The sequence below is a fragment of the Balaenoptera acutorostrata genome, chromosome 11, assembly GCF_949987535.1.
Source record: "Balaenoptera acutorostrata chromosome 11, mBalAcu1.1, whole genome shotgun sequence".
Classification (NCBI taxonomy): Eukaryota; Metazoa; Chordata; class Mammalia; order Artiodactyla; family Balaenopteridae; genus Balaenoptera; species Balaenoptera acutorostrata.
Genome location: NC_080074.1, coordinates 102,524,892 through 102,539,256, shown reverse-complemented (window position 1 = coordinate 102,539,256; position 14,365 = coordinate 102,524,892). Strand labels below are relative to the sequence as shown.

The 14,365-nt window shown below is 47.3% G+C and overlaps 1 protein-coding gene across 1 annotated transcript in view; it reads left to right on the top strand.

Annotated features, from left to right (window-relative positions):
* The window catches only part of GALNT8 (polypeptide N-acetylgalactosaminyltransferase 8), a 58,643-nt gene extending 45,913 nt beyond the window's left edge, over positions 1 to 12,730 (top strand). Inside the window, 3 exon segments of the mRNA XM_057557569.1 lie at positions 2,904 to 2,969; positions 7,391 to 7,511; positions 12,675 to 12,730. Of these exon segments, the coding sequence (XP_057413552.1) occupies positions 2,904 to 2,969; positions 7,391 to 7,511; positions 12,675 to 12,730 (243 nt within the window).
* The last annotated feature ends 1,635 nt before the right edge of the window (positions 12,731 to 14,365 follow it).

Below are 14,365 nucleotides of genomic sequence, written 5' to 3'. Positions count from 1 at the left end.
TCCAGGGATTCTTCCTTGCGTGCTTGGGGCTTCCTTCCTCCCAGGGAACACACATGGTCTACCTTTTTTCTCAAATGAGCACAGTGCAGCCATTTAATACCCTTGTGGCCAACCTCCCTGGGCTAACCCTGGTGCCTGCTGTTGCTAAGGCTGCTTTGAGGTCCTCAAAGGTGACTTTGCAGAATCTCTCCACATATTATGCCCAGGACGTGGCTCTGATTACTTCCCTGCTTTCCGTCTCTTTTTCCCCCAGAGTCATCTTCATTAAGGTCCTAATTAGGACAGCATCAATGAGCTGTAAGTGCATCTGTACGAGATGATCGCCTCTCTCAGCAGATTTGTTGCTTCTCTGAAAGTAGTGGCAGAAGCGATGATGAAGCAGCTGTGGGACAGCAGCAGAAGCACTGGTTTTAGTCAGAAAATCTGCCTGTGAATCCCAGCTCTGCCACTGAATAGCATTAGAACTTGAGGAGGTCACAGAAATTCAGTCATAATTCAATTCCACAGTCTATAGAATGGGGGGTGTATTAGCCAGGGTAGGCTAACATTTTAGTTAGATTAACACTATAAAAGTCTATGTCTTATTCATACAACAGCAGTGCAGGTGTTCAGCTTAGCTCTGCTCCACTTTGTGACTCAGGGACTCAGAATCCCTCCAACTTATGTCTCTCTCAACCCCCTCCACCCTGCAGTCCTCGGCATCCTCCTTATCTGGTCAAAAGATGGGGAAAGGAGAGAGAGTGTTCAGGTTTGCATAGTTTTATGAGCCAGCCCAGGAAGGGACCCACATCCCTTCTGCCCACATTCCACTGGGCAGAATGTGGTCACATGGTGTTGCATCCACTTAGTTGCAAGGGAAGCTGGGAAATGTAGTCCAGCTGCGTGTCCAGGATGAAAAGGAAATGGTTCACTGCACACCTGGTCAGTCTTTCCCCAACCATCTGACTATAAGGATTATACAGTTTCGAAAGTTAAATTAGATCAGTGCCTCTCTAGCGCTGAGAGCAGTGCCTCGTACATGTGAGGGCTGAATGTGGGCTTTTGAGCCTTGGAAAGAGTGCCTCAGAAGACAACAAACACTCCAGGAAGGAAACGTGAATTGTGGGTTGTGAGAGCACTCCTCCTTCATGGTTTCTTTAAATGTATCAGGAAACAAGATTCAGTAAGAAACAGTCCATTAGCAGCAGCAAAACACACGTCAAAAGAAAATAGTGCATTAGCCCCGGCACACTTAGGACAGAGCGGCTTTCTGCCAGGAGGTGCTGCTTCCTGTCTGATCTGATAGTAGCAGAGTCCCTGGTCTTCCTCATCTTCCTTTGCTGCTGCTTTTCCGATTACTTGCCCCCCCTCCCCCCATCCTTAAACTCACACACGCTAATTCCCCTCATGGAGGGCTAATAGGAGCTGACTCAGGAGTGATAAGTAGCAGAGGGGTGGGTTAAGTTGGACAAGATAATTTAGAAGAATAAATAAGGCAACCTAGGTCATCGAAAGGAGAATTAAACGCCATTTGGCCTAGGAGAAAGGTCCAGATTAATTCAGACGCTTGTGCAAGGGAGTATGCAAATCACTTGAACAGAGAAGAGAGAGACGGCTCATGGAAACGTCTTGTAATGAAGTAAGACAGTGTTTCTTCCAAGTCTTAGGGCCCTGATGCCTTTCCAATCCCCTGTCCTGCTCTGCCCCCTCCTCATGATGGGAACTTAATTAGGAATGGAAGATATTCCATCTCCCTGCCTAGCATATTTCAGAGCTGGTGATTTTATTAGAGCAAGTATTAATTTTTTTAAGATATAATAAGAAGATTATTTCTTCTCCCTTTCTATCAGTTCAAGCCCTACCTTGGAAAAAACAGCAAGAGGAAACTCTTTAGTGAGTGTGCTGCTTTCAGAGCCAGCCCGGGGGACAGATCCATCTCCATTAAGTGTCCAGCTTTTGAGAGCTGGGCTCGGTAATGAACTCTGTGATCTGAAGGCTGGGGGCTGGCTGGGAGGGGGCTCTGAGAGCGGCTTGGGAAGCAAGTCCCTCTCTGATGATGCCCAAGAAAATGTCATCCAAAGAGAGCTGGTGAGCCGTGTGCATGAGGGTTGAGGGGTAGGCTGCGGAGATTGACGGATGGGGGTCATTTGAAAGAAAGGACATGACAAGTTAAAGCGAAATCATGCTTGTGGCTCAGGACTCAGAGCTTTTATCCAGCCACGAGCTATTCTTGGTCTGCTTGCGGGAGGGAGGGCTGTAGGCTGCTTCTGCTTCAGAGTGTGGATGTGAACGTGAAGAGGGGGCTGGTCTGGGGCTGAGTGGGCAGAGAGGAGGCTAAAGCGTGGCCCAGGAGCCAGAGGAGAGCTGGAGGGGGAGGAGTCAAAGAAGGAGCCTGGCGGTGAGTACGGAGAACCCAGGACTCAGGATCCCGGCCCTAGAGCCCCTAGGGTCCCTGTTCCAGGAAGGAGAGGGATGAGGACCATTCAGAGTTGATCAGTGAAGACATTGGATGGAGAAGAGCTCTGACTGCCCTTCTCTTTGATTGTTTTGCTTTTCCTTATGGTGGATCTCCTTCAGGAAGAGGGTTGCAATGTGTGTTGTTCAAAACCTGGGTTTGAATTCCAACTCCACCATTTGTCTACTTGGTGAACTTGGAGAAGTTCGTTAACCTCTCTGAGCTTCAGAGAATGGTGAGGAGGAAAAGGATAATAATGTATGTAAGGATAATAATGTATGTAAAACCCCTACAGTGTCCGGCTCATAGCAATCGTTTGTCAGAGTTAACTGATGCTGTGAAAAATGCTTAGTTTGATCAAGGAGATGACTGGAAATTTGGGGAAGACATCCCAGATGGCATGATAAAGCTGTCCTCATGCAAACGCAAATCGGAAGGCCTTTTTCATGAGGTTTGCCCCCATTTGGAGGTCAAAGACCTGGGTCCTAGTCGTGGTGCCACCATTAACGAGCTGCGGGACCTGCAGCCGGCTCAAGTAAGAATTTCAGGAGCAGGTCCTCGTGTTGGAAATATGGGTGATGCTGATTGCTTGGCCTGCTACACGGGGTTCCATTAGGGTTCGTCAGGCAAACCGGAAACACCTCGTGAGAGGCAAGAGTCTAGGCAAACATGGGGGTTCATCAGTGGGTGATCCCCAGAAGCAGAGGCAAGATGACTAGGGAGTGAGAGGAAGAAGTGGGGAGAGGGCAGAGAGTGGGAGAGAAAGAGCTAGAAGCTCTGGTAACCCTAAGATTGTTTTCTATGTGAATCTGTTTCTGTTTTGTAAATAAGTTCATTTGTGCTGTTTTTGAGATTCCACATATAAGTGATATCATATAATATCTGTCTTTCTCTCTCTGACTTACTTCACTTAGTAGGATCATCTCTAGGTCTCTCCATGTTCCTGCAAATGGCATTCTTTCATTCTTTTTATTGGCTGAGTAGTACTCCATTGTGTATATGTACCACATCTTCTTTCTCCATTCCTCTGTTGATGGGCACTTGGGTTGCTCGCAGTCGACTCTTGTAAGTCAGTATGAGCTCCAGCACATCACTGGCAAGAGACCAACAGAGAGACCTCTAGAGCTCTCAAGTAGTGAGAAAAAGTAATCAGATTTGGGATATATTTTTAAAGCTTCCTCCTATTATGAACAAGGGTGAGTGACATTCTTGCTATATCTCATTAAATCTTTATACCAGCTCAGGGCCAGCTTTAGCCCATAGAGAACCTTTGTGCAAATCAAAAAAAGATGCCCCTTCCCCATTATTTGCTGAACAGCCACGCCAGGGTGCACGGTGCTGGGTATGGAGCGCAGTCTGCCCCATACAGGGTACAACCTGCCAATTCATGAAGACCTCCTTCGAACTACAATGACAGAGGTGCTGTCAGGACTCCCTTTTCGTAGATGAGGAATTGGCAGTCCGTATTACTTAAGTAACTTGCCTGCAGTGGGGGAGATGAGATATAAATCCAACGTACAGCCTCACCCCCAAAGTGAATCTTCACGCCTGGGCTGTCAGGTGCCCAGATTGCAAGGGCAAGGAGGTGGAAGGAAGAGTAAGAAACCTAGGGCTATAGATTTTTATGGCAAAATTTTATCCCTGGAGTCGTGCCAACCCAAGGTAAAGTGATAGGAACTATAGTTGTTAAGTTTCTACTTGATGAAAAGCATCCCAAACTTCTTCATGTTAATTTGGGACCAAGAGACATTTTAGCTTCATTTTTAAAAATGAGAACACGGAGGCTCAGAGAGGTTGGGAAATGCACCCAGGGTCACACAGCTGGGGAGTGGCACCTGGCCTGTGCGCCTTCCACATCACCTCCCTCGAGGTTGTGCCCTACCAGTGGGCACAGGAGCCCCGCCCTCGCGGTGCATCCCCCCTTCCTCAGACGATCAGAGGCATCTGGATGGGGAACAGGCTGCCCACTTCCTAATAGTTTAGGAACTTGACATCAGGGCAGTTGTACGGAGATCATTTATTTTTTTCACTCATTCAACAAACATTGAGTGTCTGTTATGTACCAGCCACCCAGTCAGGTATGGGGGCTGCAGTCACAATGTCAGAGGCTTTCTCTCTGACCTTGTAAATTACTCCACAATCCTCTTGGTTTCTCTTTACAATTCGGGGTGCAAGTCCCAAATGCTCAGTCCCAATCTACCCAGGGCTCTAAGGGAACCCAGGATGCTCACGTGGTTTGCTATTTCCCCAAGTGAGGATAGAATCAGGACACATGGAAGGTATCAAAAATTGCAACTTCCCGGGACTTCCCTGGTGGTCCAGTGATTAAGACTCTGCGCTCCCACTGCAGGAGCCGCGGGTTCGATCCCTGGTCGGGGAACTGAGATCCCACGTGCCACGCAGTGCGTCCCCCCACCCCCGAAAAAAAGAAGTTGCGACTTTCCTTTCCTGTTTCCAAAACGTCACTTTGCCCCTTCCCCTGCCAATTCCTGAGCCGATGACATCGAGAAAACTGAGCCCAGAACTTCCAGACAGCGTGGCGCCTGTCCCCCACCTGCCCCCGATTCCCCTTTCTCCATCTCCTTGTTTTCGACCTGTTTTGTAAGGATGCGGGGCTCTTCCCTAGCGCAGGGCCCCTTCCTGGCTTTGGGAGGATTCGGCTGGACGTGTTTTTCATGGAAATGGAATTCAAATTGGAACCTTATGTCTGGTTTCTCTGTGCTGCAGAGCGTGGCTAGAGTGTGGCCTGCACCAGCCAGACCCGGATTCCGAAAGTCTGCTGACTCGGATTAGCTAAGCTGATGCTTTCTCCCTAAATGAGGGACTTCATGCCTGTCCTTTTCCTGTAAGGATTCCCTTCTGGTGATGAGATAGTGAAATACGATGCACAGGGGTGTTGTGTGTGTGTGTGTGTGTGTTTGTGTGTGTGTGTGTATATGTGTGTTTGTGTGTGTATATGTGTGTGTATGAGGGTGTGTGTGTGTATATGTGTATGAGGGTGTGTGTGTATATATGTGTATGAGGGTGTGTGTGTGTATATGTGTATGAGGGTGTGTATGTGTGTATATGTATGACGGTGTGTGTGTATATGTGTGTATGTGTGTGTATATGTGTGTATGTGTGTGTATATGTGTGTGTATGTGTCTGTGTGTATATGTGTGTGTGTATATATGTGTATGTGTGTGTGTATGTGTATGAGGGTGTGTATGTGTGTGTGTGTATGAGGGTGTGTGTGTATATATGTGTGTTTGTGTGTGTATATGTGTGTGTGTATGTGTGTGTGTGTAGTGTATGAGGGTGTGTGTGTGTATATGTGTATGAGGGTGTGTGTGTATATATGTGTATGAGGGTGTGTGTGTGTGTATATGTGTATGAGGGTGTGTATGTGTGTATATGTATGAGGGTGTGTGTGTGTATATGTGTCTGTGTGTGTATATGTGTGTATGTGTGTGTATATGTGTGTGTATGTGTCTGTGTGTATATGTGTGTGTGTATATATGTGTATGTGTGTGTGTATGTGTATGAGGGTGTGTATGTGTATGAGGGTGTGTATGTGTGTGTGTGTATGAGGGTGTGTGTGTATATGTATGTGTGTGTGTATGTGTATGAGGGTGTGTGTGTGTATGAGGGTGTGTGTGTATATGTGTGTATGTGTGTGTATATGTGTATGAGGGTGTGTATGTGTGTGTGTATGTGTATGGGGGTATGTGTGTGTGTATGTGTGTGTATATGTGTGTGTGTGTGTATGAGGGTGTGTGTGTATGTGTATATGTGTGTCTGTGTGTGTGTGTATGTGTGTGTGGGTGTGGGTGTATATGTGTGTGTGAAGAGAAAGTGCAGAGGGTTAACTCTGCATTCAGGAAAGTTCTGGGCTCCCCTGAGCTCTACCATCCCCCTCACTTCCCAGGAGGTGGTCTGTCCTCACAGCTCAGCTGGATTGGAACCTCCACTGGAAAACTTCTCAGCTGAGATACTCTCTGCAGGTTACTTGGCTTCTCCGAGGGGTTCGGTTACTCTTGCTGCAAGACAAGTTACCCGACACCTACTGTCTTCAAATATCGGTTTGGTATCATTACAGCTCACAATTCTGGGGCTCGGGAATTCAGACAAATTGCAGCGGGGATGTCCTGTTACCTGCTCTGTGATGTCTGGGGTCTCAGCTGGAATGATTTGAACGGCTGAATCCCGAAGCAGCTTGGGCTGCTCGAGGAGCGTGCCTCTGTGAATACGTGTGTGTGTGTGTGTGTGTGTGTGCACATGTGTCTACACACTTATGTCTGTATGTATATACTTTGCCCCCCCCACCATTAGATAGACTGTCCTGGGGGTCAGGGTCACAGTCAGGCCTATTTCATTCAACACTCTATACTCAGCACCTAACACAGTACCTGGTACACAGAAGATGCTCAATGACTATTTGTTAAGTAGATGAATGACTACCTCTCAGGTCACCAGTATGCATGGCCAGGACAGCAGGTGATGAAAGCAAGGTGAGTCAGCACAGAGACAGCCCTCTCAAGGACCTACCTTCTTGTCCTCTCCCCACTCGTAAATACTGCTCAGGTCACCCTGGACTGAGGGGAGAACTCTATCTATTTAGCAGCTAACACAGCTTGAGGAGCCCAGGATGCGCCGATTCTTATCTATACGATTGCCTCGGCTAATGGAAAACGTGTGCATTAACTAATTTGCGCTTTTCAGATGGATGGGTTCTGGGGTAAATGAGAGACACAGAGTACTTTGAGACTCTGATGACAAATCCGTTGGAAATGTCCTCTACTGTAACTTTCACCTTCCGGATTTGGGCTGTGAGTGTAAGAGCCTTCATCTTATCCTCAGTTGAGCGTGTCTCCACGGGGAGGGCTGCGGGGATGCGTGCGGAGATGGGGGGACGTGGCATCTGGGTGCTGAGGGTGTGGGCATCCTCTGGCTGCCTCTGTGGCCATGTTCCTGCAGCTGGTGACACACGTCCTCCTGGGCATCACCTCCAAGAATCAGGTCTTGGGCCAGCGGGAAGGGGTGCCTAGAGCCCACTCCTGCCTCTGCCGTGGGAAGGGCCTGGTGGGTGACACCTGGGGTAGCCGTGTGAGGCCAGCGTTGGAAAACCGCTCTACTCGGGAGCTGCTGTTGCTGTTGCTTTTGGAGAAAATGGGGTTCTTTCTACCTGCAGGGGCAGATGCCTGGAGACCCTCTGCAATGGTACCAACCTAGGGTTAGGAGCACACATCCAGAGTCTGAGGGTTGCAGAACCAGGATTATAATTTACCTTAGACCCCAGAGTCCTCTAGTATAAACCCCTCACTGTGCAAGTGAGGAAACCAAGGCCCAGGGAAGTGCAGTGATGTGGGCTGATCACTGGACACCCCAGGCCTGGAAGTCGGGCTCCCCAACTCCAACTCCAGTGCTCAAGGCTCCGGATATGACAGTCCTTTGCACACTGTAAAGCACCGTGATCAACTGAGGGTGTTCTTCATGTTATTATGAACCCGTGTCCCTTGGTCACTTGGATGGGAAACGTACATGGAGAGAAAACAGCTGTCACCTCTCCCTCTTCTCCCCTGCACCCTGACCCCACCCTTCACACACTGCCGCCCCCCCTCCTCTGGACTCTGGCCCCCTTGCTGGTGTCCTGGACCCGGGCCTGGGGGGGAACAACACATGCATTTCAGAAAAGAGGGTGCGGGGGAAAAGGAATTGTGTGAAGGATGCTTGGTGAGCCTTCAACATCTTCAGAAGAAAGGCACGAAGCGTGGGGACACCAGGAGGAGCAGCACGATGAAACCTCCTCCCCACCAGCCCCCGAGGCAGACCCTCCTCCCCTCCAGCCCCCGAGGCCCCCAACTTCCAGGTGTCCTGAAAGTCCAGCTCTATGGAGCAGGTTGCTGGAATCCTTGCTCCCAGCCTGGCGGCCAGCACTGTGGCCCCTGTGGTCAGAGCCCGCCTGCCTCTGGGAATTGTGTCTTGGGGGAAATGAGGTCCTCCTTACCCCAGGCCATTTCCAGGCTTCCTGAACCACCGAGAGCACTGGGATGAGGGATGAATATTTTATAAAAGGCCATAAAACATAATTTGTTCCTCGGAGCGAAGTAGAGGCTGTAGTTAAAAAAAGAGAGAAGCTACCATCGGTGGACTGAGAATGTTGCATTATTTAGCCCCAGCTATTTCATTCCATCGGGAGAGCAGAAGAACCAGAACATGAAAATCACACTGAGCTCCTCAGGAAGGGAGGCAGCACCTTGGGGGCCCCGCTACATCCAGCTTAGACTCACTGGGCAAGGGACAGTGGTTCTCTGTTTGCAACGTGCTTGGGGGGAAGGAAGCATAAACGCTTTGAAAAGGACCAGGCACAAGGCTGTCCCAGCCTCACCCTACTGCTCCCATCTGTCTATTTGCAGCCAAAGGGGGGAGGGGAGCGGGGGATGCTAGTGGGGTCTCCTCTTTCTGTAGAATCCTCCCTAACCTCCCCCATCTTTTCTTCCGAAGCAGCTCCTTCGTTCTCCAAGACTGGAACGGGAAGCCAAGCCCAGAAGAGAAAACAGCCTAAAAGTGCACATTAGACATGCCAGTTCCAATTTCTGCATCCGACAGGCTACCTCACAAGGTCTTTGAGACCTTGCCTTCCCACTTGTTTTGGGGACCTGTCCTACTCGACAGACAACCTCCTCTAATTTCTTCCTTTTTATTTTTTTCTTTGCTTTTTCTTCCCTCCTTCCCTCTCTCTCTCCCTCTCTTTCTTTCTTTCTTTCTTTCTTTCTTCCTTCCTTCCTTCCTTCCTTCCTTCCTTTCTTTCTTTCTTTCTTTCTTTCTTTCCTTCCTTCCTTCCTTCCTTTCTTCATTTCTTCCCTTTTTAAAAACATCTTTATTGGAGTATAATTGCTTTACAATGTTGTGTTCCTTTCTTTCTTTAAAAATTTTTGGCCATGCCACGTGACTTGTGGAATCTTAGATCCCCAAGCAGCTTGTGGAATCTTAGTTCCCCCACCAGGGATCGAATCTGTGCCCTCGGCAGTGAAAGGGCCGAGTCCTTACCACTGGACCGCCAGGGAATTCGCAGTTTCTTCCTTTTTAGGTTCCTGCAATTCCTGACCCTGGGAGGAAAACGGAAAATCATTTTACTTCTGTTTTGATGCAAAGCAGTTGAACTTCCTTTGCCTTAAGCTATCACAAACCGTATCCTGGGCTTTATTTTTCTTATAACCATCAAGTCCTTTCATTTGTTGTCAGAACTAAAAGAACTTTTTTACTTCACGGAGTCCGCAGTTAGCAGAATCAACAAGAGATATAATTTTTTCAACTGTGTCAAAGGTTCCAGATCAATCTCTTCGTGAATTTGTACTTCACTCCAGTGGTGGAAGAGGCCGGAAAATATTTTCTCCATCTTTTCCGAGCATACCCTCTACAGCATGATATGGTGGGGGGAGAAGTAACCAACAATAAAAACAAAAGAATTGACCAAAATTAAGCTTTTGAAATGAATTTCATGATTTATGTTCAATTTTTTACTTGTGGCCATAGAAAATAGAACATTAATGACCTCTGTTGTATGTATCTCTAAGCAGGAAAACAAGTAGGTGTATCAGTCAGGAGAGGCTAGGTTAAGCTGTAGTAATAAACGTCCCATACCTCTCAGTGTGTTCTATTGAAGGATTATTTATTTCTCAGACTACACATTCTTCACTGGCATTCTTGGCGGCCCTAGGTTGATTGAGTGGCCACTTTCTCAAGTGCTCTGGATCATTATGGCAGAGGAAAAGAGTTTGGGAAACTCAGTGCTGCAGGCCAGATATGACACATGTCACAATGCATGGGCTGGAGCTAGTCACGTGACCCTGGCCCGCCATACGTGGACCAGGAAGGACACAATCCTACCACGTGCTCAGAAGGTAGAGAGATGGAAATATTTGGTAAATAGCAGCAATGCCTACCATCGTCTGCCCTCCTGATCATGAAATGTTTGACCCTCACAGGCAAAATACACTTACTCACTCTCTAAGGGAGACAACGCGAAAGTCCTATCCATTCCAGGCAACAAGCTCAAAGTCTAGGACCTCCAGCAGTGGGTAGTAGTCTTTGTGTTCAGAGGGACATGTTCTGGTCTCTACATCGGTTACGGACGTGGCACCTCCCAGTTCAGAAACTCAGAGAACCAAAGACATGTTACCTTTCCCTCTCTCACAACGCAATGGACAAGGGTTGAATTGGAATAAGATAACCTTAATAAATATTCCCGTTCAGAAGGGGGAGAGATGGAAGCAGCGCAGCCATCACTGGACTGCTGTGGTTCTGAACTCCACTTAGCAGAATTGGGACCTCATGTGGCTGCTTGGGAGGGATTCCCAGCTCACTGTTCTCTATCCCCTGGCTTCTCCCTCTGGAACACCCCTTTTTCTCTGTCATCTTCCTTGGTCCTGTCTGAGATGGGCATTGCAGGTGATATGTTTCTTGGGGACTGAGCAGCTTTCTCTGTCTGCTTCCTGACCATAAAAATTTAGGGGCCTAAAAGTTGTTTCAAGTCTTGAACAGTTCTGAATGGTTTAGTCCAGGTCATGGTTCCCTTGGCGGTATGACTGATATAAATCATCTTAGACTTTCTTCTATCTGTCCAGGCAGCTCTCTGTGCCCAGAGTCAATAACCACACCCATGGTTCTTCTTGAGATCAACTTAACAGTGGATAATTTGAGCCTATTAGTTTTCTGTGGGAGGTTACACACCTCTAGTTTCTTCCCCTCCGCACAAGCTACTTTGTTTAATTCAAATAATAATTTTTTTGGAAGCCACAACTTTAATTAGGTTTTTGTAAAACACCTTATTTCATTCAGAGGTATTAGCAATGGGCATGATTGCCCTACGATTGATTTGTTCCATGAAGCAAGCCTGAGTCCTTATCAGCCCTTCTGCCACAGAGGTCTTTCAATTTTTGTTTACTTTTGATTGGGAATGAGCAGCAGTTGCCTCTGCCAACCCTGAAAATCCCCACATTTCTGGACTCTCTCTTGTCCATTTCAGCTCTGCTTGCCAATGGTAACCACCATGTGATACTAACAATCTGTTTTGTAACCGCTTCATAGATGAGCCAGTTTTTAGGTACATTATCTGCTTCTAAGTTATCACAGGCAACAATTTTTCAAATATTTTGCCACTCAGAACATGGATAGTCCATAACAGCCTCCAATAAAGTGTCTTTACTGCCCATTATCTGACCCCTGAACCAATGACACAAATTTTAGGTTTCGGTTACAGCACCTTCTCGATTCTGGGTATCATTGTGGATCAGTTTGGATAGGCTAGATTATGCCATGGTAACAAATCCATCCCCAAATATCAGAGAATTAGAACAACAAAAGATTTTTTTTCTTACTCATGCTATGTTCCTGTCGCTTTGTCTGGGGGCCCTGTCCCACGTCACCTCACTCTGGAACCCACCTCACTCTGCCAGAGCAGCCACAATCATGGGTGATTCTGGCCATTGTGGCTGGGATAAAGAAAGCTCTAGAGGCTTTAATTAAATATTCGGGTCCAGAAATGACACGCATCACTTCTGCTTACAACTCATGGGTTAGAACTACCGGACTTGTCCAACCACAATTGAGCTAGAGTACAGTTCCCCACCTTCCTGAAAGGGAGAAGCTGGAGACATTTGGAAAACAGCACTAATGATGCCACAGTAGGGAAAAGGGATGAAGAAGCAGCTGCAAACTTGTAATACTAACACGTGCTCTTGGATCCTCCTTGACTGGTAAAACATTCTTTCTTCTTTTTTTTTTTGGCTGCGTCCGGTCTTAGCTGCGGCATGTGGGATCTTTCGTTGCAGCTCGCGGGCTTCTCTCCAGTTGTGGCGTGCGGGTTTTCTCTCTCTAGTTGTGGTGCGTGGGCTCCAGGGTGGGTGGGCTCTGTAGTTTACAGCATGCGGGCTCTCTCCTTGAGGCGTACGAGCTCAGTAGTTGTGGCACATGGGCTTAGTTGCCCCGCGGCATGTGGGATCTTAGTTCCCCAACCAGGGATCAAACCCGGGTCCCCTGCATTGGAAGGTGAATTCTTCACCACTGGACCACCAGGGAAGTCCCAAATGTTCTTTATAGATTTATTTTTTGGCATGGTTAGTCATTTCCTAGGGCTGTTGATTTGCGAGACACAGATGTCTAATGCATTCTTTTCCCAATATACAGCTTCACTCAACTAAAATGTTAGATTTTTCTCTAGTGGATTCTGGAGAATCATTATCTCCGTCACACTTTGTAGTTGAGATCATCACCATCACCATCATCATCGTCATCATCATCAAAAACTTTGGCTAAGCAGCTAATTATAAATGATGCTTATCTACAAGATATGTGTTTACATTTGTCCTTCCCCTTGTCACTTTAGTCCCAGGGAAAGCCCAGAGGGAGGGAAATGGTCATGGGACACATTGTCTGACTCATCATTCCTGTCCCAAACCATCTGCAGTGGAAACCTAGAGAGGGGGGTGATTCTTCTTAGGGAGGGTGTGTGTATACGTACTTGTGCACAGGTAGGAACTGAGGAAGCTGACCACTTACATTCTTTCCTTCCACACGTGTCTGTGAGACATAGGGCAGTGAGAAGGACCATTTGCAGAGATTCCTCAGAGAAACAAGGCTAAGTCTCCCCAAAGGAAAACTACAAGGATCTTATTCCTGGGGTAATGATAAGCACACACACACACACACACACACACACACACAGAGCAAAGTAGAAAATATAATAAAAGAAACCTGTAAAACAGAGTAGAATGATCATTTATATACCTGGGATAAGTACATTTTAAGGCAAAGATAAAAATGTAAATGGTTATCAAATTATCTGCCACATTTTATCTGCTCATCTCGGTACATACGTCCATTTTTAGGTGGTTCCTCCCTATTGGCACCATTTTATTCCCACCACGTGCTCCTAATTTGATGTAGATATGTTTTCAGCTGGAAGGTCTGCATGGGTCTGGGAGGATGGGAGCCCTGGGGTCTGGTCCCAGTTGTTGGTTTCCAGGACAATCCTTTCTCTTGGTTTCCTTTCCTTTCCACTGAAAACCCCTTGGTCTTCTTTGCTGGCTCCTCTTCCTCCTGAACTTGAATGGTAAATTGTAGACTGCGGTGAAGGACTTGGTCCATATTCTGTTTCTCTAGGAGACTTGAATGCCAGGGGTTGGAATCCTTCTAAATATTTTAAATTCATAAATCATACATTTCTCTACCATATTCTAGACCTGGATAAACAATCGCCTCCTTGATGTCTTCATTCACATGTGTAATCTGCCTCTCCAAATGAATATGTCTAAAAACGATATGGGTCTTGACTGATCCCAAGCTGTTCAGTCTCTCACCTTCCCTTTCTCAATAAATGGCACTACCAACCCACCTGGCTGCGCAAATCCCAAACCTGGCATCCACTGTTTACTTCTCACGTCCTAACCGTCACCAGTTCCTGCTAATTCTATCTCCTAAACATCTCCCCAACCCCACCTCCTCCCTCTGTTATCTCTATACAACCTACCTTTTCTCTAGTCCAAGTCGTCACCATCTTTTCCCCAAATCACTGCAATTTCCTGGTCTCCCGATTTTTTTCTTTTGTGGCTTTGTAGTTCATTCCCCCACAGCCTCTATGTAAATTATGTCTTATCTCTTCTCCTCTTGAGAACCATCATTGGCTTCACATCCAGCATCCTAAGATAACACCTGAACACCGCCCCCTGGAAGACCTACCCCTCGCTCCTTCTTCAGCCTCATCTTGTACACCTCTCCCTGCTGCCCATTCTCCTCCCAGCACACGGCTTTTCTTATCATCCTGAACACCCACGACCTGTCTAGCTCAGAGCTTCTGAACTTGTCTGCCCAGAGTGCTCTTCCCTGCTTTTAGCAAGTCTGGCTCATTCTCATCTTTGACTTCTCAGTTGAAATATTACCTCTTCAGAGGGA